The 24,064-nt window shown below is 47.2% G+C and overlaps 1 protein-coding gene and 1 non-coding gene across 2 annotated transcripts in view; both read left to right on the top strand.

Annotated features, from left to right (window-relative positions):
* LOC148042681 (radial spoke head 10 homolog B2-like) overlaps positions 1-23,899 on the top strand; it is a 41,460-nt gene extending 17,561 nt beyond the window's left edge. Inside the window, 10 exon segments of the mRNA XM_087729242.1 lie at positions 2,730-2,838; positions 5,429-5,508; positions 7,537-7,628; positions 7,630-7,676; positions 9,616-9,733; positions 12,381-12,560; positions 13,509-13,669; positions 18,379-18,452; positions 20,846-21,044; positions 23,577-23,899. Coding sequence (XP_087585368.1) covers positions 2,730-2,838; positions 5,429-5,508; positions 7,537-7,628; positions 7,630-7,676; positions 9,616-9,733; positions 12,381-12,560; positions 13,509-13,669; positions 18,379-18,452; positions 20,846-21,044; positions 23,577-23,787 — 1,271 coding nt within the window. The 3' untranslated portion in view covers positions 23,788-23,899.
* LOC148042682 (U2 spliceosomal RNA) lies at positions 950-1,140 on the top strand. The gene has a single exon (XR_015695086.1). It is a non-coding gene; the product is annotated as a U2 spliceosomal RNA (small nuclear RNA).
* Positions 23,900-24,064: the final 165 nt, after the last annotated feature.

Raw genomic sequence — 24,064 nt, 5'->3', positions numbered from 1 at the left:
AAGGGGTTGGACTAAAGGACCTCCATGGTCCCTTCCAGCTCTATTCTGATTCTGCAGTAACAGATTCCTGCAGTTTTCTTGGCAAGATTTCAGAACCGAAAATCAATTAAAGGACAACAAGGTTCTCGCTTGTTTCCTTCTCCCCCACCAACCACTATTTTTAACACGCCCAGCAAGGATTTTTTCTCTCCATTTTACAGGGTAATCCAAGCAGTCCTTGAAGCATTCAAATGTAAATTCTCAGGCTGTTCTTTTTTTTTTTTTTTTGCAACGGATGGGATTCCCCACCCCCCTCTTACATCCATGCATACTTTTTTTCCCTTTGGGAATTTTTTCCAAATGTTTTCAAATGGCTTTTTTTTTTTTTTTTGCAAGAAGGAATGAAAGAGAAAAAGAACTCGGATGACAAAAAGGTTGAAAGAAATTGAAACAGGAAGCAGCGAGAGGCGGAATCAGTAGATATAAATGCAGAGACTTGATTTCTCTCTCTTTATATAATTTCACATCCAAATCTCTGCAAGATGGACTGTGATTTGCAAAAACCAGTTGCGTACCGTTGTTGTTTAAGTAGAAGATAATAAATAATATGTACTGTAATCGAAGCTAAAGAGTTTCAGAAGTTTTAAAAGTGACAAGGCATTGAAAGGAAATTCCACCAATCATGAAGAGGTAGGGGGCGGAGCTATGCAAATCTAAAACCAACAGCCAAAGCAGAAAGTCCCAAAGTTGTCATAATCGAGGGAAATCTATAAATTCTGCAGATCATCCGAACTGGAAGGAGTTCGTTGTGGTGGGATTTGCAAACGAGGCGTTTCCAGAGGAGAATCCTGAGAGCAGGAACTGGTCTGACCTGGCTTTAGCACTTAGACCGAAGGCAACTCCAGCGTTGTCTCACAAACCTTACATTTCAAGAGGAGGGAAGCCGTCGGCATCCCTCCCACCCTCGGGTATCGCTTCTCGGCCTTTTGGCTAAGATCAAGTGTAGTATCTGTTCTTATCAGTTTAATATCTGATATGTCCTCTATCTGAGGACTGTGTATTAAATGGATTTTTGGAAGCCGGAGATGGACTAGGGGCTTGCTCCATCCACTCCAAGCATCAGCCTGGTATTGCAGTGCCTCCAGGAATGGTGCACCCCCTTCCCCCTAATCTGGTTCAAAATTAGATTTGAATTTTTTTCTTTCCTTGTCTTTTTTCTTCTCCCTTTCTTTCTTCATCTACCTCTTCCATTCTTGGTCTACATCTCCTTCTGTTCTTCCTTAATTCTTTCTCCTCCATTCAACTTCTTTTCTTCCTTCCCTATTTTCTTTCCACCCCTTCTCCATCTGCTTCTCCTTTTCTTATTCCTTTCTTTTCCCTCCTTCATTTTGCTTCCTTCCCTGTTTTCTTTCTATTCCTTCTGTGGATTTACTTCCATTTCTTCTCCTTTTCTTATTCCCTTCTTTCATCTCACCTTCTTTTTACTTCTTTTCTTCCTTTCTCTTCTTTGTGTATTATCATTCTATGTAGATAGATAGATAGATAGATAGATAGATAGATAGATAGATAGATAGATAGATAGATAGATAGATAGATAGATTAGATAGACAGAGGCAGATAGATTATTGATAGAGAGATATATAGGATGGAGAAAGAAATATATAAATACAGAGATATAGGCATATAAAAAGAGAGAGAGATAGAGAAAGAGAAAGAAATAGATGATAAATACAGAGATGTAGGCAGTTGATAGAGAAAGAGAGAGACAGACAGACAGACAGATAAACAGACAGATGATAGATATAGATAGATGTTGTGACTTGGCAGAAACCTCCTGTGAGTTGTTTCGGGATGCACGCAAGAAAAGGGCAGACCGACTCACAGGAGGGGATAACGAGCAGCTGTTGCTCGTTAGGGTCTCCTCCTGCGGATAAAAATGACTGATGGGGCCATCCCGTTCCGTTCGTTCCATCCCGTTCCGTTCCTGTTCTAGTCAAGTCTCTGTTTGTTTGCAATCATTGAGAAGAAGCACTTGGATAAGTGATTTGATTTATATAAACCTGTTTTGCTGTAGTTTACTTTTGCCAGAGAATTTATCTGTGTTTATTTTGGGCTCACAGCCAGCAAGAGCCAGGACTGATAAAAACATTCCTTTGCAAGCTGTGTGTGGCTGTCGTTTCTGAATGGGCAAGGTGGGGGTCAGAACAGATAGAGAAATATAGGACAGAGAAATAAATATATGATAGAGAGAAATACAGAGAAATAGGCAGATGATAGATAAAAAGAGACAGAAATAGATGGATGGATGGATAGAGAGAGAGAAAGAAACAGATTACAAATACAGAGATGTAGGCAGATGATAAATAAAAAGAGAGAGAGAGAGAGACAGACAGATTATAGATATAGATAGATAGAGAAATATAGGACAGAAATAAATATATGATAGAGAGAAATACAGAGATATAGGCAGATGATAGATAAAAAGAGACAGACAGACAGACAGACAGACAGATAGATAGAAAAAGATGACAAATACAGAGATGTAGGCAGATGATAGATAAAAAGAGACAGACAGACAGACAGACAGACAGATGATAGATATAGATAGATAGAGAAATATAGGACAGAAAAATAAATAAATGATAGAGAGAAATACAGAGATATAGGCAGATGATAAATAAAAAGAGACAGAGATGGATGGATGGATAGCTTTCTTTGTATCTGTGCATAATGATATTTGTGTTTTTCAGATAAAACTTTACTGGAAGAAATTCATTCCCCATACGAGACTCTGCTACTTCGGATGTTTTTGACTTACCTGATTTACCTATCCTTCCACATTTATCACAAGGATTTTGAGTAAGTAGAGTGCAGTTGATGAGTTGGTAACGCCGTTTAAATCCCCTCTGCGCACGTCTATCCGAACGGGGGCACATCCGCCTGGAGTTTCTAGGCGTGTCTCCAGTTTAAAAGGAATTTAGACCAAGTTATGGAGATTTTTACACCTGGAGAAATAGATTGTACGGTCAACCTTTTGCTTGCTGTTTGATTAATGCAGGTGACCTCAATCACAACAGGAACCACAGATGTGGGCAGCTGTTGCTTTGGATCCCATCAAGGCCACAAGTTCATCGCCACTGATTTAAGTGAATCGGGGCTATTATCACCAGTTTAATCCCGAGTTGACCCAATTAATAATGCAACTTGGCACCACCGTACCCAACCATAAATCATTCCTTGTTTTTGACATGATGTACATCATATACATCTTGGGAGCAGCATCCCTGCTCATGTGTAGGAGATGCATCTTCTAGGGCTGACATTTACAACCTGCAATTAATTCTCAGGACAGGCTTTATATTTTTATTTTTCTAGCCGCTGTCCGATTAATTGAAGCGGCGTTTTATTTCGTTAAAGCTACAGTGGTTTTACACTTTTGAATCTGATTCCAGCCTTCCCTCACTCAACCCCTTGTCAGGTTTCCGAAAGAGGCCCTAATTGATTCATGAGTCTCGAGCCAAGTTTCAAAACGAAACCAGTTGTTTATTAGGAGCACCATTCGGCAAGGCCTTTCTGCAGTCAAAACTGAACTTCGTTGGAATTATAGCTGAAATTTACCCCTGTTCCTTCCCTCCCCCTCAGTCCAGGGGTGGGTTTCAACCGGTCCGCGGCGGTCCGCACGGACCGGTTGGTCGGTGAACCCAGAAGTAAGTAACTTCTGGGAACACCGAAGGGCCCACCCACCTGCCCGCGCTCCTTACTGGCCTTTTGAAGGCTTCTGCGCTTCCCCGCAGGCGCATGGCACATACAGCGCCTGCGCGATTCTTCGCGAGCAGCTGGAGCATCGCGCAGGCGCTAAGACGCATGCGTGAACTGCGTGCATGCACGAGGACGACACCGGCCCCGTTCCAACCATACCGGTTGGAACGGGATGAGCAACCCACCACTGCCTCAGTCTGTGTCATACATCACATTCCCCAATGAGGTGCACCCCTCCCAAGCCTGCTGCAGTAATCTGAGATCCGTCTCTAGCCGAAACTATGCGTGGAATGCGCTCCCCCCCAGTCCTCACCATGGCAACTTTAGGAGTTAACAAATCCTCTTGAGATTGTGTTGGAACCGAACTCCCAGGATTAAGTTTTGGACCAAGCCGAGTATGGAAAGGACCAGGTTGGGTTGACCCCTGGATGCAGTTTCAGTTTCAGTTCAGTTTCAGTTTTGGTTTATTTGTATGCCGCCCTTCTCCGGGAGGGACTCAGGGCGGCGAACAACTCAAAGGGGAAAGGGAACATAAACAACAGTACACATAATTACAATACACGAAAATCACACAGCCATACCAGTCGAGAGGGGAGGGGAACTCATCAACCCCAGGCCTGCCGGCACAGCCAGGTTTTGACGGCTTTCCGGAAGGCCTGGAGAGAGGTGAGGGTCCGGATCTCCGCGGGGAGTTCATTCCAAAGGGCCGGAGCTGCTACAGAGAAGGCCCTCCCCCGGGTCGTAGCCAGATGGCATTGGCTGGTGGACGGAACCCGGAGGAGGCCGACCCTGTGAGATCTGACGGGTCTTTGGGAGGTAATTGGCAGCAGGCGGTCTCTCAAGTACCCAGGTCCAATACCATGAAGGGCTTTATAAGTTACGACTAGCACTTTGAAGCGTATCCGGAGGAATAGGAATAGGAATAAGTTTATTTATAGGCCGCCCTTTTCCCTGAGGGGACTCAGGGGCGGCTAACAACTTATAGGGAGGGGATACAAACAGTAACATATAACATAACACATAATTAAAAAGTAAACAACATTCATTCAACATTCGGGTGGGGGCGGATCAAGTCTTTACCCCCAGGCCTGGCAGGATAGCCAGTTCTTGAGGGCTGCGCGGAAGGTCTGAAGGGTGGTGAGGGTACGAATCTCCACGGGGAGATCGTTCCAGAGGGTCGGAGCTGCCACTGAAAAGGCTCTCCTCCGTGTAGTAGCCAGCCGACACTGGCTGGCAGATGGAACTCGGAGGAGGCCTAATCTATGAGATCTAATCGGTCTCGAGGAGGTAATCGGCAGGAGGCGGTCTCCCAAGTACCCAGATCCACTACCATGAAGGGCTTTATAGGTGGTAAGAAGCACCTTGAAGCGCACACGGAGATCAACAGGTAGCCAGCGCAGCTCGCGGAGGATAGGTGTTATGTGGGCGAACCGAGGTGCGGCCACAATCACTCGCGCGGCCGCATTCTGGACTAGCTGGAAGTCGCCGGATGCTCTTCAAGGGCAGCCCCATGTAGAGCACGTCAGTTCATTTTATATCCCTGTTATGTTGTGAGATGATAGCCATCATCTCACAACATAACAGGGATATAAAATGAACTGAACTCGATCCCCCCCCCCCGAATTTTTGAGCCTCTTTTGTCGACTTTCCCAATAAGCAACCTTACAATGGTGGTCTTCTCTAACTCTAGTGACACAAGTCCTCGTCTCTTCAAGTGCTTCTCCAAGATGATGGTCAAGAATATTTGCTCTAACGCCTGCCGTATCAAAGGTAGGGCCAGCTTTCGCATGGCTGGTGGGTTTTCTCACCTCCTGCACTTCCCTCTCTTGCATTGTCTGACCAATTAATATCCCTGTCGAGGTGGCGCAGTGGTTAGGGTGCAGTACTGCAGGCCACTTCAGCTGACTGTTATCTGCAGTTCAGCGGTTCTAATCTCACTGGCTCAAGGTTGACTCAGCCTTCCATCCTTCCGAGGTGGGTTGAAATGAGGACCCGGATTGTTGTTGGGGGCAATATGCTGACTCTGTAAACCGCTTAGAGAGGGCTGAAAGCCCTATGAAGCGGTATATAAGTCTAACTGCTATTGCTAGGTTTAATCATGCAGTCATTAAGCGAATCCAGCTTTCTCCATTGACTTTGCTCGTCGCAAGCTGGCTAGGACAGGGGTCACCAACCTAAATTTATAACTTTACATCCTGCAGATCACTAATATGAAATTTTTAAAAAGATAAGTAGTGTTTCCTGCAATATAAAAAATGCAACTTAACAACGGCAGCAAGACTGTTGGTGGCGCAGTACTGGAAGAAGGAAGAATTGCCTACTATTCAAGAATGGACGGTAAAAGTAACAAACTTAGCAGAGATGGCTGAAATATCAGCATATCTCAAGGACCACTCAGATGAGAAATACAAGCTGGAATGGAGAAGATGGATTGATTACATTCAAAATAAATATGGGACTAAGAAACTCCAGATAGCTTATGAATGAATGGGCAAGGAATGTTACAACTTATCTTAAAGTTAGCTTTACAAAAGGGGAGTTAAAAGTACAAGTGAGGGATGATGCTAAAGTTAGTTAGTTTATTTTAGTATATGGTTGCTAAGGTTGACTCAGCCTTCCATCCTTCCGAGGTGGGTAAAATGAGGACCCAGATTGTTGTTGGGGGCAATATGCTGACTCTGAAAACCGCTTAGAGAGGGCTGAAAGCACTATGAAGCAGTATATAAGTCTAACTGCTATTGCTATTGCAATCCCTGTCCTAACCAGCCAAGGCAGCGGTCACCAACTCGTGGTCCGCAAGAAAATTTTTTGGGGGGTTCCACGAAAAATTATTTGCATTTTTTTCTATTGCACTGAATCCGGTTCCTCAAACTAAGGTCCCTGGGATGGATACGTGCAATGAACGTTTTTGTTTCTGCAAAGAGTCTACCCCTTCGAGGGGTCTTTTTGTGCGGGTCGGAGGGGGGCAGAAATTCCGAGTTGGGGTCTGCTTCAGCCTCCTGGTGGGGGGCTTTGGGCGAAGGCTGGAGGGAAGACCTGCTGGTGGCGAAGAGTCGGAGGGCCTCGTTCCAGTGGGACTGCATCATGGCCTGGAACTGGCTGACCATCTCAGCCCACTGAGCCTCCAGGCACCGGTATCTGGCCTTGCACTCCCCGCAGGTCTTCCTCTGCTTGGGAAGCCTATGCTCCTAGTCCTCAGTGAGGTGCTTCTGCTGAGTCTCCTTCTCAGCCAGATCCAATTTGAGCTGTTTTGCCAACTCTTTCTCGTGGTGGCTGCTTAGCTCCAGCAACTGCTTCTTGGTGGGGCCCTAAGGAGCGCGGGCAGGCAGGAGAGGAGTGGCTGGGAGGGGAGGGACGAGTAGAGGCCGCCCATCAACGTGAGTGACATTGAGTTGGCCATGTCCACCCAGTCACATGACCACCTAGCCACCCCCCACCCAGCCGACCATTAGGCAGATCATATTAACAGACCATGGGATTTAAAATCATGAATTTAGTGGCCCCCTGAGGTCCGAAAGGTTGGTGACCCCTGAGCTAAGAGGCACAGTAGCTCCTGTGGTTAGGATGCTGGGGTGCGGGTTAGCAAGCCCGCGTTCGAGTCCCGAATGCTACCGTCGGGCAGGGTTGAGCTCCCGTCCTTCGCTTCAGCTCCTCCCAGAACCGTGGAAGGAGTCCTCGTCCAACTGGGTATCCCCACGGCGAAAGTGACGTCACCAGCTAATCCTTCCACCCGGAAACATCTAGTCCTTCTGACACGAGTGCTCTGTTAATCGTCCCACCTTCTCCTCCCCTTCGCAGGTATTTTGTTCAGCGACCGACAGCAAGCCGTCTACGCGCTCAGTTACATCGATAAGTGCTGGGAGATTTTCCAGGCCTTCTGTAGGCCAAGCAACCCTGCCTCCTTACGAACCCACAATGAAGATGAGGCACTTCATTTTGGATGCTGACAGTAATCTTTTCTTAAAAAGTTTTATTTTTATTTGTTGCATTTTCATAACATACAACCATCATGTATACTATTACATAGCCAAGATCGTATTGTGTTATTAAATGTTTACGTCATTTGCCTCTTGCCGTCAACTCCCCAAATCAATTATTGGCTCTTCTGCTCTCCATACACCCATATTTGTACCTTATCCATCACTTTCTTCCTCCCTCTCCCCTCCTCCTCCCTACCTCCTTTCTTCCTCTGTCATCCTTCTCTTTCTACTTCCCACCTCTCTCTCTACTTCCCGCTCCTCATTTCTCTCCTCCCTCCCTCCTTGCCCTCTCTTCTATCCCTCTCAGTCCTTCCCTTATCTCTCTCCTCTACTTCCCACTCATTTCTCTCCTCCTCTCCCCCTTGCCCTCTCTCTATCCCTCTCTTTTTCCTTTACCTCTCTCCTCTACTTCCCACTCTTCATCTCTCTCCTCTCCCCCCTCCTATCCCTCTCTTCTTCTTTACTCTCTCTCTCTACTTCCCACTCTTCATTTCTCTCCTCCTCTCCCCTCCTTGCCCTCTCTTCTATCCCTCTCATCGTTCCCTTATCTCTCTCCTCTACTTCCCACTCCTCATTCTCTCTTCTTCCCCCCCTTTCCCTCTCTTCTATCCCTCTCTTCTTCCTTTACCCCTCTCCTCTACTTCCCACTCTCATTTCCCTCCTCCTCTCCCCTCCTTGCCCTCTCTTCTATCCCTCTCTTCTTCCCTTAACCTCTCTCCTCTACTTCCCACTCCTCATTTCTCTCCTCCTCTCCCCCCTTGCCCTCTCCTCTATCCCTCTCTTCTTCCCTTAACCTCTCTCCTCTACTTCCCACTCCTCATTTCTCTCCTCCTCTCCCCCCTTGCCCTCTCCTCTATCCCTCTCTTCTTCCTTTACCTCTCTCCTCTACTTCCCACTCCTCATTTCTCTCCTCTCCCCCTCCTTGCCCTCTCCTCTATCCCTCTCTCCTTCCCTTAACCTCTCTCCTCTACTTCCCACTCATTTCTCTCCTCCTCTCCCCCCTTGCCCTCTCCTCTATCCCTCTCTTCTTCTTTACCTCTCTCCTCTACTTCCCACTCCTCATTTCTCTCCTCTCCCCCTCCTTGCCCTCTCCTCTATCCCTCTCTTCTTCCTTTACCTCTCACCTCTACTTCCCACTCCTCATTTCTCTCCTCCTCTCCCCTCCTTGCCCTCTCTTCTATCCCTCTCTCCTTCCTTTACCTCTCTCCTCTACTTCCCACTCTTCATCTCATTTACTTTGGTGTATTTCAGCTTCTGAGCAAGCTCCACTTTATGTTGATGGTATTTACAATTCTTTTCAATATACGCATTTAATTTTAACATATATCTTCCTCCTTTTTAAAAAAAAAAAGAAAGAAAACAACCTCCAAGGTCCCCCCCCAACTCTGTGATTCTGTCAAATTAGAATCGTATTTTGAGGATTGAGGATTATGTGCTACCAGGTTTGACTCAACTTTCAGCAATAACTTTCAGCAAACGACTTTCAGATTTTACTTTTAAGACAGATGGGCAAACAATTAATCATTGTATCTGCATGGTCATAGGCAGCTTTGCCCTGTATTAAAACCCCAACCACATGAAAAAAAAAGATATCTCAAATAAATAAGCTCAAAGATCACATCCAACAGATGGGTTAAAGGAATAATATTGGAAGACCCGACGGCCAGCTTGGAAACATACCATCCTCCTATATGTGTCGTTGCTAAGACGTGGCGCCAACTTGATGGCGCATAAATCAATCGTCGAAATGTACTTCAGAATCAGAATAGCTGAGCTGGAAGGGACCTTGGAGGCCTTCTAGTCCAGCCCCCTGCTCAAGCCGGAGATCCTAAGTCTATACTCTGTGATTCTTAAGAAGAATGTGGCTAAAACGAACCATCTTTTTGTCTTCTTCTTCTGTCTTCAGGATTTTAAAACTCATCAGCAAACAACTAACAGCTACCAAGGTTGTGGATATTCTAGCCAAAGACAATCCTTTCGTTTCAGATGCAGAGACCGTTAATTTGGAGCATGAGGTATGAATTTAAGAGAGTTTGTGATGGAGAGTTTGGGCAACAGCAAAACAATTTCAGGAAATATAGATCTGGAAGGGACTTTGGAGGTCTTCCAGTCCAACTGAAGTCTTTCAGTCTATTATACCATTAGTCTATTAATTTACTCCCTTTGTAAAGAATGGGATAAGATTGGTTTGGGCACATTCTGCTTTTCACAAACCCCTTGATGGCTTGTATTATGACTTTACTAGCGGGATACCCGTGTTTCACAACAAAACTATGTGATTGGGCAATGCAGAGAGATCCGGTTCAATCCGTTGGCTCAGTGGTGGTCGGTGATTGAAACACTTAAGAGAATATCACTCCCACCGCCTTGAGTCCGGAAGAAGTTCCATAGGTGGAAGGCGTAGTCATTTTCGTGAGGTACCGACGTTTAGAACTGTTAGGAGCCCCAGATTGCTCCTGAGTGAAGGAACGGAACCATCTGCCAATTTGAACTGAGGTAACAGAATGTGAGGCAACTGGCAGTTGGAACAGAGTTCTTTTCAGGTGGGGAGGGGGAGTAGAACTCCTTAGCATCAGAGTGTGTTAATTACTGTATAGGAAATACTAATGTTCTGATGGCCATTTCGAAACATTCTTTCTTAGCGAGCACCTAGAAGCCAAGAGGAACATACATACCAAATTTCAAATTTGTGGGAGTAGAACTCCTTAGCATCAGAGTGTGTTAATTACTGTATAGGAAATACTAATGTTCTGATGGCCATTTCGAAACATTCTTTCTTAGCGAGCACCTAGAAGCCAAGAGGAACATACATACCAAATTTCAAATTTGTAGCCCTTACGGTTCTGGAGATTTTGTGATGAGCGAGTGTTATTTGGATAGAGCCGAGGTGGCGCAGTGGTTAGGGTGCAGTAGTGCAGGCCACTTCAGCTGACTGTTATCTGCAGTTCAGCGGTTTTAATCTCACCGGCTCAAGGTTGACTCAGCCTTCCATCCTTCCGAGGTGGGTGAAATGAGGACCCAGATATGCTGACTCTGTAAACCGCTTAGAGAAGGCTGAAAGCCCTATGAAGTGGTATATAAGTCTAACTGCTATTGCTATTATTTGGCTTTTATATATAGAGATTTGTTTCTAGATGTTTGCAGATCTGGGTTTTTTCCCACCATTATCTTGTCCAGTATCTTCCAAGGTATTGATGTAGTTTCCAGAGTCTGTGTTTTTTTTTCTACCAAAGTCACTTGGTAGAAAAACTTTTTGCATGTTGGATTTGAAGAAGATCCTGAATTGTCTTAAGCCCGGGTGTGTTCTGGGGTCTCCTTCAGCTCCTGAAGCTCAGCCTGGTCCTCAGATTTGATTCCCTGCCAGTATCTTCTCCCTGAATCTTTTTCCAGCAGGACATCTCTTTAAAAAAAAAAAGTTTTCATTTTTAGACAGACAGGGACGAACAAGACATAAAACATAAAACCATCTTCCGTTACATACCGTGTGTCGATTGGTTACAAGGTTTTTGTGCATCCTTTCCATAATCATCACTTATATGAATCACATATTATCAAATCGAATACGTTGGTATATATTATTATTATACCTCGTTTGTTTGACTATCACTATTATTCCTTCATTTTAAATGAGATATACTAAATATTGGGTTCATTTATGTTATAACAATTCATTACATCATCTCCAGGGGTGGGATTCAAATAATTTACCAACCAGTTCGCTGCCCTGTTCAGCTGGGTAGACGGGGCTCGGTGGTCATGTGTTCATGTGGGCATGGCCAAGTCCGTGACCCGACAAATGCACGCACAACAAAAGCACACCGACGAAACTGCAGCAAAAAACCCATGACATCATAAACACGCTTACAACAATGTGCTGACAAAACCGTGCCCACAAAAGTGCGATTTAAGTTAAGGTAAGGGTTAGGGTTAGGGTTAGGGTTAGGGTTAGGGTTAGGGTTAGGGTTAGGTTCAGGGTTAGGTTTAGGGTTAGGGTTAGGGTTAGGGTTAGTATTAGGGTTAGTATTATTAGGTTGTTATTAGTTGTTTGTTGAAGGCGCGCTGTTGTCGGCGCGTTGTTGTCGGCGCGCTTCTGCACGCATTTGTCGGCGCGATTTTGACCTCTTCGTTTTCTCGCCGCGGTTTCGTCCGCGCGCTTTTGTCGAGTGCGCATTTGTCGGTGAACCGGCCAAGTCAATGTCACTCAGGTTGATGGGCACTTCGTCTTAGTTGTTACAGTCATAATAAGGGTTAACTGGAGAGGCAGTTTCTGTAAGCAGGGCATTAAAGATGAGACTAGAAACAACACCAAAATGTTTCCTTCCTGCCTTCCTTACAGGATTAGCCCTGTAAAGTGGGAAAAAAACAAAAGGAGATTTCTTCCCAAAACCGGTTCCCCCGAACTGCTTAGAAAGTTACCAACCGGTTCTCCCGATTAGGTGTGAACCGGCTGAATCCCACCACTGATCATGTCCAATCTATCCAATAATAATATATCTTTGTTATATTCAGTATCATTCTATTATTCTTGTATTGATAACATTCTCTAGTATCTTTCATTTCCATGTTGTTTTTTTATCTAACCATTGATAAAATAAATCCCACACAGCAGGACTTCTCTTGACTTCCTTGCCTGCCCTCCTCTTCTTTTTGTTTCTCTTTCAGCTTGTCTTCCTTGAGTTCTTTGAAGCTCTAGTAGATTGCGCTCTTCTCTTTGTCACGGACGAGATGTTGAAGCAGCAGGAGGAAGAGGTGGCCCGAGCAATCACAGCGTCTTACCGACCAGATGAGATGTCAGACAGGAGCGAAACTACCTCTGTGCCTCCCGATGGGTCTTCTCCTCAGGTGAGTCCAGCTCTGCTTCCTTGAAGGTCCTCACCGCAACTGAAGAGCCAAGGTTCGGACCCTCACCACCCTTCTCCTTTCCCTTCCTTCTTCCCTCCCTTCTCTACTTCCTTCCTCCTCTCCTTCTCCTTCCTTCTTCCCTTACCTCTCCCCTACTCCTGCTCTCTCTCTTCCCCTTCCTACCCACTCTCCTTCTCTTCCTTCCACCCTCCTCTCCTTCTCTTTCTCTCCCTTCCACCCACATCTCCTTACCTCTTTCTTCTTCCCTTGCCTCTCCACTCTTCCTCTCCCCTTCCTACTATCTCTCCTTCTCTTTCTCTCCCTTCCACCCTCCTCTCCTTTCCCTTCCTTCTTCCCTCCCTTCTCTACTTCCTTCCTCCTCTCCTTCTCCTTCCTTCTTCCCTTACCTCTTCCCTACTCCTGCTCTTTCTCTTCCCCTTCCTACCCTCTCTCCTTCTCTTTCTCTCCCTTCCACCCTCCTCTCCTTTCCCTTCCTTCTTCCCTCCCTTCTCTACTTCCTTCCTTCCTCCTCTCCTTCCCCTTCTTCCTTCCCTTACCTCTCCCCTATTCCTACCCTCTCTCTTCTCCTTCCTACCCTCTCTCCTCTTTCTCTCCCTTCCACCCACCTCTCCTTTCCCTTCCTTCTTCCCTCCCTTCTCTACTTCCTTCCTTCCTCCTCTCCTTCCCCTTCTTCCTTCCCTTACCTCTCCCCTATTCCTACCCTCTCTCTTCTCCTTCCTACCCTCTCTCCTTCTCTTTCTCTCCCTTCCACCCACCTCTCCTTACCTCTTTCTTCTTCCCTTAGAGAGGTATGCTTCTCATTAATGGTTGGGGAGAGGTTGCTATTTGACTTAGCCCTGGGCAGATTTTGGGGGTTCAGGAGAGGAAAATGTGGTTTCCCTTGGCTTCCTTTTTCTACTCACCCTGCGTTCTGTTTTCGACCTCCAGTCCGTTCATACGAGAAGCACCAGCAGCGAAGCAAGTACCGAAACCACTGATGCCAGCAGCGCCCAACTCAGCTCCAAGTGTTCCTCCAGCAAGATTGTGCATTTCGTGGAAATGGGCAAGGGCAAGAAATCCGAAGGCCACAAAAAGGGAAGTCATAGATGGTAGCCTCGCGTTTCCTTGGCCGGGCGCCGAGTGGGTAGCCTAGAGAAATGGAACGGAAGTCAACTGCTCTCCAACCCTCTGAGACGAGAGCAACGGGATAACAGGGTTGGAAGGGACCTTTGAGGTCTTCTAGCCCAACCCCTTGCTCAAACAGGAGACCCAGGGATGAAGCACCCACAAGGTCTGAAAGTAACCCGTTCCATTGGTTAACGGTTTCTAACTGTCTGGAAAATTCTCCTTGGTTCTAGTTGGGTCTCTCTGTGAGCTTCCATCCGTTGCTTCTTGCTCTGCTTTTAGATCAGGAGTGTCCAAACTTGGGAACTTTAAGACTTGCACTGAGGTTGAGAAATATTGCTTGTCCTAGAGGCCAGGGGAGTGTCCAAACTTGGCAACTTTGGACTTCAACTCCCAGAATTCCTCAGTTAGGGTCTCCAACTTTGGTGACTTTAAGACTTGTGGACTTCAACTCCCAGAATTCCTCAGTCAGCGTCCCCAACTTTGGTGACTTTAAGACTTGTGGACTTCAACTCCCAGAATTCCTCAGGCAGGGTCCCCAACTTTGGTGACTTTAAGACTTGTGGACTTCAACTCCCAGAATTCCCCAGCCAGCCATGCCAGGGACGCGGTGACTCAGTGGCTAAGATGCTGAGCTTGTCGATCAGGAAGTTGTGGGGTTCGAATCCCCAGCGCCGCGTAACGGAGTGAGCTCCCGTGACTTGTCCCAGCTTCTGCCAACCTAGCAGTTCGAAAGCACGTAAAAAATGCAAGTGGAAAAATAGGGACCACCTTTGGTGGGAAGGTAACAGCGTTCCATGCACCTTCGGCATTGAGTCATGCCGGCCACATGACCACGGAGATGTCTTTGGACGGCGCTGGATCTTTGGCTTTGAAAGGGAGATAAGCACCACCCCCTAGAGTCGGGAACGACTAGCACATATGTGCCTAATGACCACCAGCTGAGCGCAATTACCTTCTGTAATTGCGTAATTGTTCCTGACGCCTAGTAGCTCTTCGACGGCGTGCATCCCGGAACAACTCACTGTTGGTTTCTGGATCACTCTCCCTTGTCTCCTCCCCACTGGTCCAAGGCTCAGGTGCCTCCTGGTGGCCAACCAGCCTCTCTGCACCCTGCTCGGAGTCGGAACCCTGTCTAGGGTCCTCCACATCCTCCAGAGCCGACTCATAGGGCCTCTCGCTGTCGGAGTCTGGTGGCAGCTCCAACGGCTCCTGCTGGGCCACAACACCATGTGTCCTTCTGTATCACTTCTTCTTTCTCTGTGGTGCCACATCAGATTTTGCTAACCCTTCCTTCCTTCCTTCCTCTGGTTCCCAATTTATCCCATTTTCCCTTTTTCCTTTTAACCTTTTCTTTTCTCAGAAAGGGAAAAACAAGGAGGGGAAGAAAGAGGAGAAACCCCACAAAGGAAAGTCCCACCGTGGCAAAGAAAAGGCGGCTTCCGCTCAAAGTGAGTGCCAAACATCCAGGCGGTATAAATCTACGAACTTCGGCCGGCTCTCCGGAGAAATAAATGAGGGCAGAAATAGGAGTTCGCCCTTCCCTGAGACGATGTTCCTCGTAGAACAATCACACCAGGGAAGTTATCCTTGCAAAGGTCGGGCTCAAAGGACCAATAGCAATAGCAATAGCAGTTAGACTTATGTTTAAGGGACTCAGCCCTCTCTAAGTGGTTTACAGAGTCAGCATATCGCCCCCCACAATCCGGGTCCTCATTTTACCCACCTCGGAAGGATGGAAGGCTGAGTCAACCTTGAGCCAGTGAGATTTGAACCGCCGAACTGCAGATAGCAGTCAGCTGAAGTGGCCTGCAGTACTGCACTCTACCCACTGCGCCACCTCGGCTCAATAACAGCACAAGGAGTGATTCCAGAGTAGTCTCTTTATTGCTGTTTACCTACAGACAGAATCTTGCCAACTACCTGCATAAGTATAGATATATACAAGAAGTGCTCGACTTACCTCCACAATTTCTGTGGTTAAGTGAGACATTTGTTAAGTGAGGTTGCCCCCTTTTTACGACCTTGTTGTTAAGCTAATTGCTGCGGTTGATAAGTTGGCCGCCTGTTTGTTAAGTGAATCTGGCTTCTCTCGTGGATTTGGCTTGTCAGGAGGTCGCAAAAAGGGATCACATGACCCCCGGGATGCTGCAACCGTCATAAATATGAGTCGGTTGCCAAGCGTCTGAATTTTGGTCGCGGGCCGTGCGGATGCTGCAAAGGTGGGAGCTGTGAAAAATGGTCATAAGTCGCTTTTTTCATTGCCATTGTAACGTCGAACGTGTTGTGGTTCGCTGGCGGCCTGCAGAGCTGGCAGCAGATTCGGACAGTGAGGAGGTTGGGGAGGAAGATGGGCCAGTCCTGGAGTCTGGGGAAGGCTGGACGAGGGCTCTGCGTTGGAGGCAGAGAAGGGGCCACGGCCATCTGAGAGTTATGTGCTGCCTCCGGAGCCTACAGAGTCGGACATCAGCAAGGAAGAGGAACAGGGGGAGCCTGTTCCCAGTGCGCGCATGCGCAGAGCTGCCAGAAGGCAAGAACAGTTAAGACAAAAGGGGTGACTCAGGCTTGGAGATGATTGGCCCCTCCCATAAGACATAAAAGAGGAGCAAAGATATGTGAGCCTTTGCGGGAAGCAACTTTGTTCGTCCTGGTCGGTTTCAACTCTGATGCTCCGTTTTGACTCTGTGCTCCATATGGCCTTGTGAAACTATTTGAATTTGAATTTGTGTTTATTTGTATGCCGCCCTTTTCCCTGGGGGGACTCAGGGCGGCTCACAATCAAAAGGAAGGGGGGAAACAGACTTTTACATATAGACAGTACATAATTAAAACGCAACATTCATACCATTCGGGCGGGTCACAATCTTTAGCCCCAGGCCTGACGGGATAGCCATATTCTAAGGGCTGTGCGGAAGGTCTGGAGGGTGGTGAGGGTACGAAGCTCCACAGGGAGATCGTTCCATTGGCAGCGGTTCAAGGGAGATAAAAGTGGGTGCTTTTCAGCCTTATCCCGAAGGACTTTGGCTGACTTCTGTCGGACTCTTTACAAACTATTTGTGACTCATGACGGGCTGCGAAAGAACATAATTCACAACCCATTGAAATAAAAAGAGAGTTTTTGGGGGACTAAGCGTGTGCTTTTTACTGTCTCAGGAAGCCTAGGTCAGAACAGAACGGTCATTAAATGAACTGTTGTAAGTCGGGGGGACTGCCTGTAATGGGGAAAGGCATCACGAGGCTGCATTTTTTTGCAATAGAACTGGAGGCTTCACACACACACAAACACACCTCTTAAAGGCAAAGCACTGTTTGATCATTCCTTAGTTCTGTTTTTTTCTTTTCTTTCAGGCGTAACTGTGAGTGTTGTGTTTTCTCCCATCCCGGAAGAGAAAGAAGCAGTCACTGGGCCTCTGCCAGAAGAGGATAAAAGGACTCCAATGAAAGAATTAGCAGGTGTGAGATTGGCAAGGTGTTTTTTTTTTTTTTAAAACAAAGGCAATAACAGAATTCTGACAGCTTTTCTTCCTGGAAACCGGGAAGTTTCCTCTAATAATTTGGATAGTGTTGGGTTGCAGAAGGCTGGGCTTAATTCCTCTTTTAAGAACTTAATAAAACCAAGTGGCCCAACGTACAGAATAACAGAGTTGGAAGGGACCTCAGAGGTCTTCTAGACCAATCCCATGTTTAAGCAGGAGACCTTATATCATTTCAGACAAATGGAAATCCAGCATCTTCTTAAAGACTCCCAGTGTTGGGGCATTCACAACTTCTGGAGGCAACTTCTGTTCCACTGGTTAATTGTTCCCACTGTCAGGAAATTTCTCCTTATTTCTAGGTTGCTTCTCTCCTTGGTTAGTTTCCATCCGTTGCTTCTTGTCCTGCCTTCCTACATTTCTTCCCACCTTCTAAGTACATTCCTTACTTAGATTCTGTTTCTGAAGGAAGAAAGCTCCTGCAAGGTTTAATCAGTTGGCTTTTTAAGGCCAAAAGAAGTAAATATCTTCATGAGTCTAATTTGGAGAGAGAGATGGGGAGGGAGGGAGGGAGGGAGGGAGGGAGAGAGGGGGAGAGAGATGAAGATAGAGAGATGAAGATAGATGGATGGTTGGATGGATGGATAGGTTGGATGGATGGGTGGATAGATGGATGGATGGATAGAAATAAGTAAATAAAGATAGAGTTAGATAGATAGACAGACAGACAGATTAGATAGATAGATAGAGAGAGAGAGAGAGAGAGAGAGAGAGAGAGGATAGATAGATAGATACTTAATGAATGGATAGAGATGGATAGGTGGGTGGGTGGGTGGGTAGGTAGGTAGATAGATGATAGATGATAGATGATAGATGATAGATAGATAGATAGATAGATAGATAGATAGATAGATAGATAGATAGATAGATAGATAGATAGATAATGAATGGATAGAGATGGATGGATGGATGGATGGATGGGTGGGTGGGTGGGTGGGTGGGTGGGTAGGTAGATAGATAGATAGATAGATAGATAGATAGATAGATAGATAGATAGATAGATAGATAGATAGATAGATAGATAGATAGAAAGATAGATATACAGATATAGAAATAAATAGTTATAGATATAATTTTTGGATTTGGGTGAGTTTTGTCCAAAAACCCAACACATTTTTTCCTTCAGTTCCAAAATTCCCCCTTTGAAATGGACTTTCCAGGCTGTCCAATCAATGCAATATCACGTTGGATAAATGGGTATTTCTGCAAGTATCGATGCTCTCACAGGAGGGCAGTAAAGGAGTATCTGAGTAGGATATTGCAAGCTTCCCTTCCTGAGCTTTGCAGGGTGCCTCATTAAAAGGATGCGCAGATCAGAGCCTCCTCCGTTCAGTTCTAGCCAAAATCGGAAGCGTCCGAGGCATAGATTCATTTCAATTCAATTTTTTTCTGATCAGGTTTTTTTGGGGGTGTGTGTCTGTGTGTGTGTGTAGGTGGGCGGGAGCAGGTGGAATTCTTTTCAAACTCATTTGGTTGACATGGAGGCATTTCAATTGGTACTGCAATTGGTATTCCTAATCTGATGGGGGGGAGGGGAAGGATTGCTTGATTCCATTGCTTTAGCAATAGCAGTTAGACTTATATACCGCTTCATAGGGCTTTCAGCCCTCTCTAAGCAGTTTACAGAGTCAGCATATTGCCCCCAACAACAATCCGGGTCCTCATTTTACCCACCTCGGAAGGATGGAAGGCTGAGTCAACCTTGAGCCGGTGAGATTTGAACTGCTGAACTGCAGATAGCGGTCAGCTGAAGTGGCCTGCAGTACTGCACTCTAACCACTGCACCACCTCGGCTCTATATGTTGGAAGGAAGGAAGGAAGGAAGGAAGGAAGGAAGGAAGGAAGGAAGGAAGGAAGGAAGGAAAGAAAGAAAGAAAGATAGATGGAAGGAATCTAGTTATATGTTGGAAGGGAGGAAGGGAAGAAGGGAGGGAGGAAAGAAAGAAAGAATCTAGTTATATATTGGAAGGAAGGAAGGAAAGAAAGATGGAAGGAATCTAATTATATGTTGGAAGGGAGGAAGGGAGGGAGGGAAGAAGGCAGGGAGAAAGGGAAATGGAGGCAAGTGAAGGGGAAGGGAAGGGAAGGGAGAGAGGGAGGGAGGGAGAAATCTAGTTATATATTGGAAGGAAGGGGGAGTAGGGGAAGAAGGAAGGAAGGAAAATTAGAAGGAAAGATAGTTAGCAATAGCAATAGCAGTTAAGACTTATATACCGCTTCATAGGGCTTTCAGCCCTCTCTAAGCGGTTTACAGAGTCAGCATATTGCCCCCAACAACAATCTGGGTCCTCATTTTACCCACCTCGGAAGGATGGAAGGCTGAGTCAACCTTGAGCCGGTGAGATTTGAACCGCCGAACAGCCGAACAGCCGAACTGCAGTCAGCTGAAGTAGCCTGCTTTGGTCAAAGTAGCTTTCAAACTGACTTTAGCCCCTGCAAATGACGTTGTTATCCATGCAAGGCAGAAGGAGCCTCTTATCGGAAAAATATAGAGCAAGAATATGGAAAGTTATGTAATCCAGTTTTCCCTGGTTGACAGCAGCTTGCCGGATCAGCTGTATCCTATTCTAGAGAGGTGCTTTGTCGTAGTGGTGAAGGCATTAGGTTAGAAACTAGGCGACCTTGAGTTCTAGTCCCATTTTAGGCATGAAAGCCAGCTGGGTGACTTTGAGTCAATCACCAGGACACAGTGAGTTCTAGTCCCGCCTTAAGTCATGAAGGCTGGCTGGGTGACATTGGGCGAGTCATTAGGAGACTGTGAATTCTAGCAATAGCAATAGCAATAGCAGTTAGACTTATATACCGCTTCACAGGGCTTTCAGCCCTCTCTAAGCGGTTTACAGAGTCAGCATATCGCCCCCACAGTCTGGGTCCTCATTTCACCCACCTTGGAAAGATGGAAGGCTGAGTCAACCTTGAGCCGGTGAGATTAGAACCGCCGAACTGCAGATAACAGTCAGCTGAAGTGGCCTGCAGTACTGCACCCTAACCACTGCGCCACCTCAGCTCTTTTTATTCTAGTCCCACCTTAGGCATGGAAGCCAGCTGGGTGACTTTGGGCCAGTCACTAGGAGACTGGGAATTCTAGTCCCACCTTAGGCATGGAAGCCAGCTGGGTGACTTTGGGCCAGTGGCTAGGAGACTGTGAATTCTAGTCCCACCTTAGGCATGGAAGCCAGCTGGGTGACTTTGGGCCAGTGGCTAGGAGACTGTGAATTCTAGTCCCACCTTAGGCATGGAAGCCAGCTGGGTGACTTTGGGCCAGTGGCTAGGAGTTGGGGAGTTCGAGTTCTGCCTTAGGTTTGAACCCCTAGCTCCGCGTAACAGAGTGAGCTCCTGTGACTTGTCAACCAACTCTGCCAACCTAGCAGTTCGAAAGCTTGTAAAAAATGCAAGTAGAAAAATAGGGACCTCCTTTGGTGGGAAGGGAACAGTGTTCCGTGCGCCTTTGGCGTTGAGTCATGCCGGCCACATGACCATGGAGACGTCTTTGGACAGCGCTGGCTCTTCAGCTTTGAAACAGAGATGAGCACCGCCCCCTAGAGTCGGGAACGACTAGCACATACGTGCGAGGGGAACCTATACCTTACGTCCTTCCTTCCTGCTGCCATTTCTTTTTCTTCCCAGAAATGCTCGAAAAAGAGAAGAACGAGGAAAAAGATAAACTCAATCTCTGGATGAGTCAGATGTACATTTTCTTTGTCAAAAAGTTCTTCGCCAACTACAAGAACTTGCAGCTGGTGAACACAACCATCATCGATAACAGAGCCCGAGAAGTCGAACTCTCGATCCTGAGGAAAAAACAAGAGGAGGAGGAAGAGGCCAAGTAAGCCATGGTGGTTTGTTTATACAGAATACGGGTGGGTTGTGGGGAGGTGGGGGGTCTGAACACAGGCAAAGGTGGTGACTGCAATCTGAAGGGTTCTCCATACGGTCAACCATCCATGGTCCAAGTTGGGTTGATTTGGATCAAAGCTGTAGCCCAAAGACACATTTCTTCTGACCCGGCCCAATAAACAGGCTCCTTGTCCTGAAAAACTCTCTTTATTTAGCTACTGTGAATTTATGGCATTCATGACACTGAGAAGTCCAGGCAATCATCCTTCCAAGGATTAATTGCAATAACAGACCTCATCAGTTCCTTGGGATAACTGCCAGGCCAGGAGCTTCCAGCCGCAAAGCTGTAAATTAAATTCTGAAAAGCAGTCTCTGAGGCGGGGGGCAAGGATAGTTGATGCGCCAAATATAGCCTCTCAACTATCAAACGACAACCCGGCCTTCATGTGGTGCCCCCTGTTCCCACCAATCGGGCTTTGTCGACCCTTGGGACTGGCGTCCCCTTGGGTATATCCAGCCGAAACAGCTTCCATGGATCGCCATAAATTTCCATGGAAGTCGCCTATACCCACATTGGGTGAAGAGGCGTCGAGTGAGTGAGTGAGTGAGTCTCTGAGGCACGATGAGCAAATCTTCTGAAAGAAATACGAACTGTTGTCTCCTACAACCACCACTCCCTTTTCTTTCTATTTGTTCCCCAGCCAGGGAGGGGCCATTCAGCGTCTCCATGTGCCTTTCTTCCTGGGTCGGCTCCTTGTTCTCAGTTGTTCTCCTCTCCTGACAGCTCTGCATACATGCATCTGGAACAGGCCCCAGCTGTTCCTCTTCCCCACTTATCTCCGACTCCGAAGGCAGATGGGAAATGGCCGATATCTGCAAAACTTGGCAAGGAGTCTCAGAGTCACAAACCAATTAAGCAAACTAATTGTCTCCTGCAAACTCCATTCCCCTTTTGCTCCTCTTTTATTCTCTCTGGGAGGGGCCATTCAACTTCCACCTGTGGCCTTACTCCCAAGTTCGCTCTCTGTTCTTTAGCTGTTCCCTTCGTCTGGCAACTCTGCGCATGTGCACACTGGGAACAGGCTCCAGTTGTTCTTCTGCCTCACTGATGTCTGACTGAAGGCAGCTGATAACTGCTGATAACGGCTCTGGCAACCTCTCTCCCTCCGACACAGAGCCCTCCTCAGAGCCTTCCCCAGACTCCAGGACTGGCCCATCTTCCTCCCCAAACTCCTTACTGTCCGAATCTGCTGCCAGCTCCGCTGGCCACTGGCGGGCCACTACACAACTTTAGCAAAAATTGTGAGTCTGGTTTGCTGGAGATCACATTAGTAGCATTCAGAGAGCAGAACCTCAGAAAATTGCTTAGGTTAGAAGGACTTTGGTACTCACAACCTTGGCAACTTGAAGATGGTGGACTTCCACTCCCAGAATTCCCCAGTCAACCATGAAGAGCCGAGGTGGCGCAGTGGTTAGGGTGCAGTACGGCAGGCCACTTCAGCTGACTGTTATCTGCAGTTCAGCGGTTCTAATATCACCGGCTCAGGGTTGACTCAGCCTCCCATCCTTCCGAGGTGGGTGAAATGAGGACCCAGACTGTGGGGGCGATATGCTGACTCTGTAAACCGCTTAGAGAGGGCTGAAAGCCCTATGAAATGGTATGTAAGTCTAACTGCTATTGCTATTGCTAACCATGAATTGTCCATGCATCGTCAAGCTGCCCAGGTGCATTGCAATAACAGACCTTCCTATTTTGGAAAACAGTGGCTTTGGGTCAAAAGCGGGAGGCTCTCACAACAGTCACTCGTGCCCTTGTGACCTCTAGGCTGGAATACTGCAATGTGCTCTACATGGGGCTGCCCTTGAAGAGTATTCAGCGACTTCAGCTGGTCCAGAATGCGGCCGCGCGAGCGATCGTGGGTGCACCTCGTTTCACCCACGTAACACCTATCCTCCGTGAGCTGCACTGGCTGCCTGTTGATCTCCGAGTGCGCTTCAAGGTGCTACTTGTCACCTACAAAGCCCTGCATGGTATTGGATCTGGGTACTTGAGAGACCGCCTACTGCCAATTACCTCCACTAGGCCGATACGATCCCATAGATTAGGCCTCCTCCGAATTCCATCAGCCGGCCAATGTCGGCTGGCAACTACCCGGAGGAGAGCCTTCTCTGTGGCTGCTCCGACCCTTTGGAATGAACTCCCCGTGGAGATTCGTACCCTCACCACCCTCCAGGCCTTCCGCAAAGCCCTTAAGTCCTGGCTGTCCCGACAGGCCTGGGGCTAAAGATTTTAACCCCACTCGAATTGTATGACTGTTGTGTTTTTTAATGATGTATTGTTTTCTCGTGTTTGTGACTTGTTTGTCCTCCCTCCCCTTGAGTTGTGAGCCGCCCTGAGTCCCCCCAGGGAAAAGGGCGGCATACAAATAAAGCATCTCAATCTCAAAAACTGGGTTGTGGGTTCAAGAATCAAAAGTTAAGGCGACCTGCAGCTTTAGATCTCCCCGTTTTCGTTTGACAGGCTCAAAGCTATGAAGGAGGCCGAGGCGGCCCGGAAATTGGAAGAGGCGGCAGCTGAAAAAGCAGCCTTGGAACTGGAGGAGAGCCTCACGCGGGAAATGGAGGAAAATCTGAGCCAGGCGCAATCCCCTCCCAAGGAGGATTCGCCAACTTTCCTTCAGAGCTCGGCCGGCGTTAAGGCAGCCATAGCATGGAAGAAGAAGAAGAAGTGAGAAGAGGCCACCGCCACTGTAGTCCTCGTCCTACAGCCGCCATTGAGGCCCAACGTTCCTGTCGCAAAGTGAGACAGAGCCTTGCCCCCATTTTGTGCCCCTTTCTTGCCAGGCGCCGTTAAGCGAATCGCTGCGGCCGTTCAGTTAGCGACGCGGTTTGTGAAACCAACCTGTCATCCCCCGTTCCCCCCGTTGACTTTCGCTTGTCCAAAGGTCGCAAAAAGAACCACACGGCTCCGGGACACGGCAACCGTCCTAAGTACATGCCAGTTGCCAA

This window comes from Thamnophis sirtalis, unplaced genomic scaffold (genome assembly GCF_051295495.1).
Source record: "Thamnophis sirtalis isolate CommonGarterSnake01/CBP01778 unplaced genomic scaffold, rThaSir2_p1.2 scaffold_14, whole genome shotgun sequence".
Lineage (NCBI taxonomy): Eukaryota > Metazoa > Chordata > Lepidosauria > Squamata > Natricidae > Thamnophis > Thamnophis sirtalis.
The sequence above is the reverse complement of the archived record's forward strand: the minus strand, read 5'-3'. Positions and strand labels throughout refer to the sequence as shown.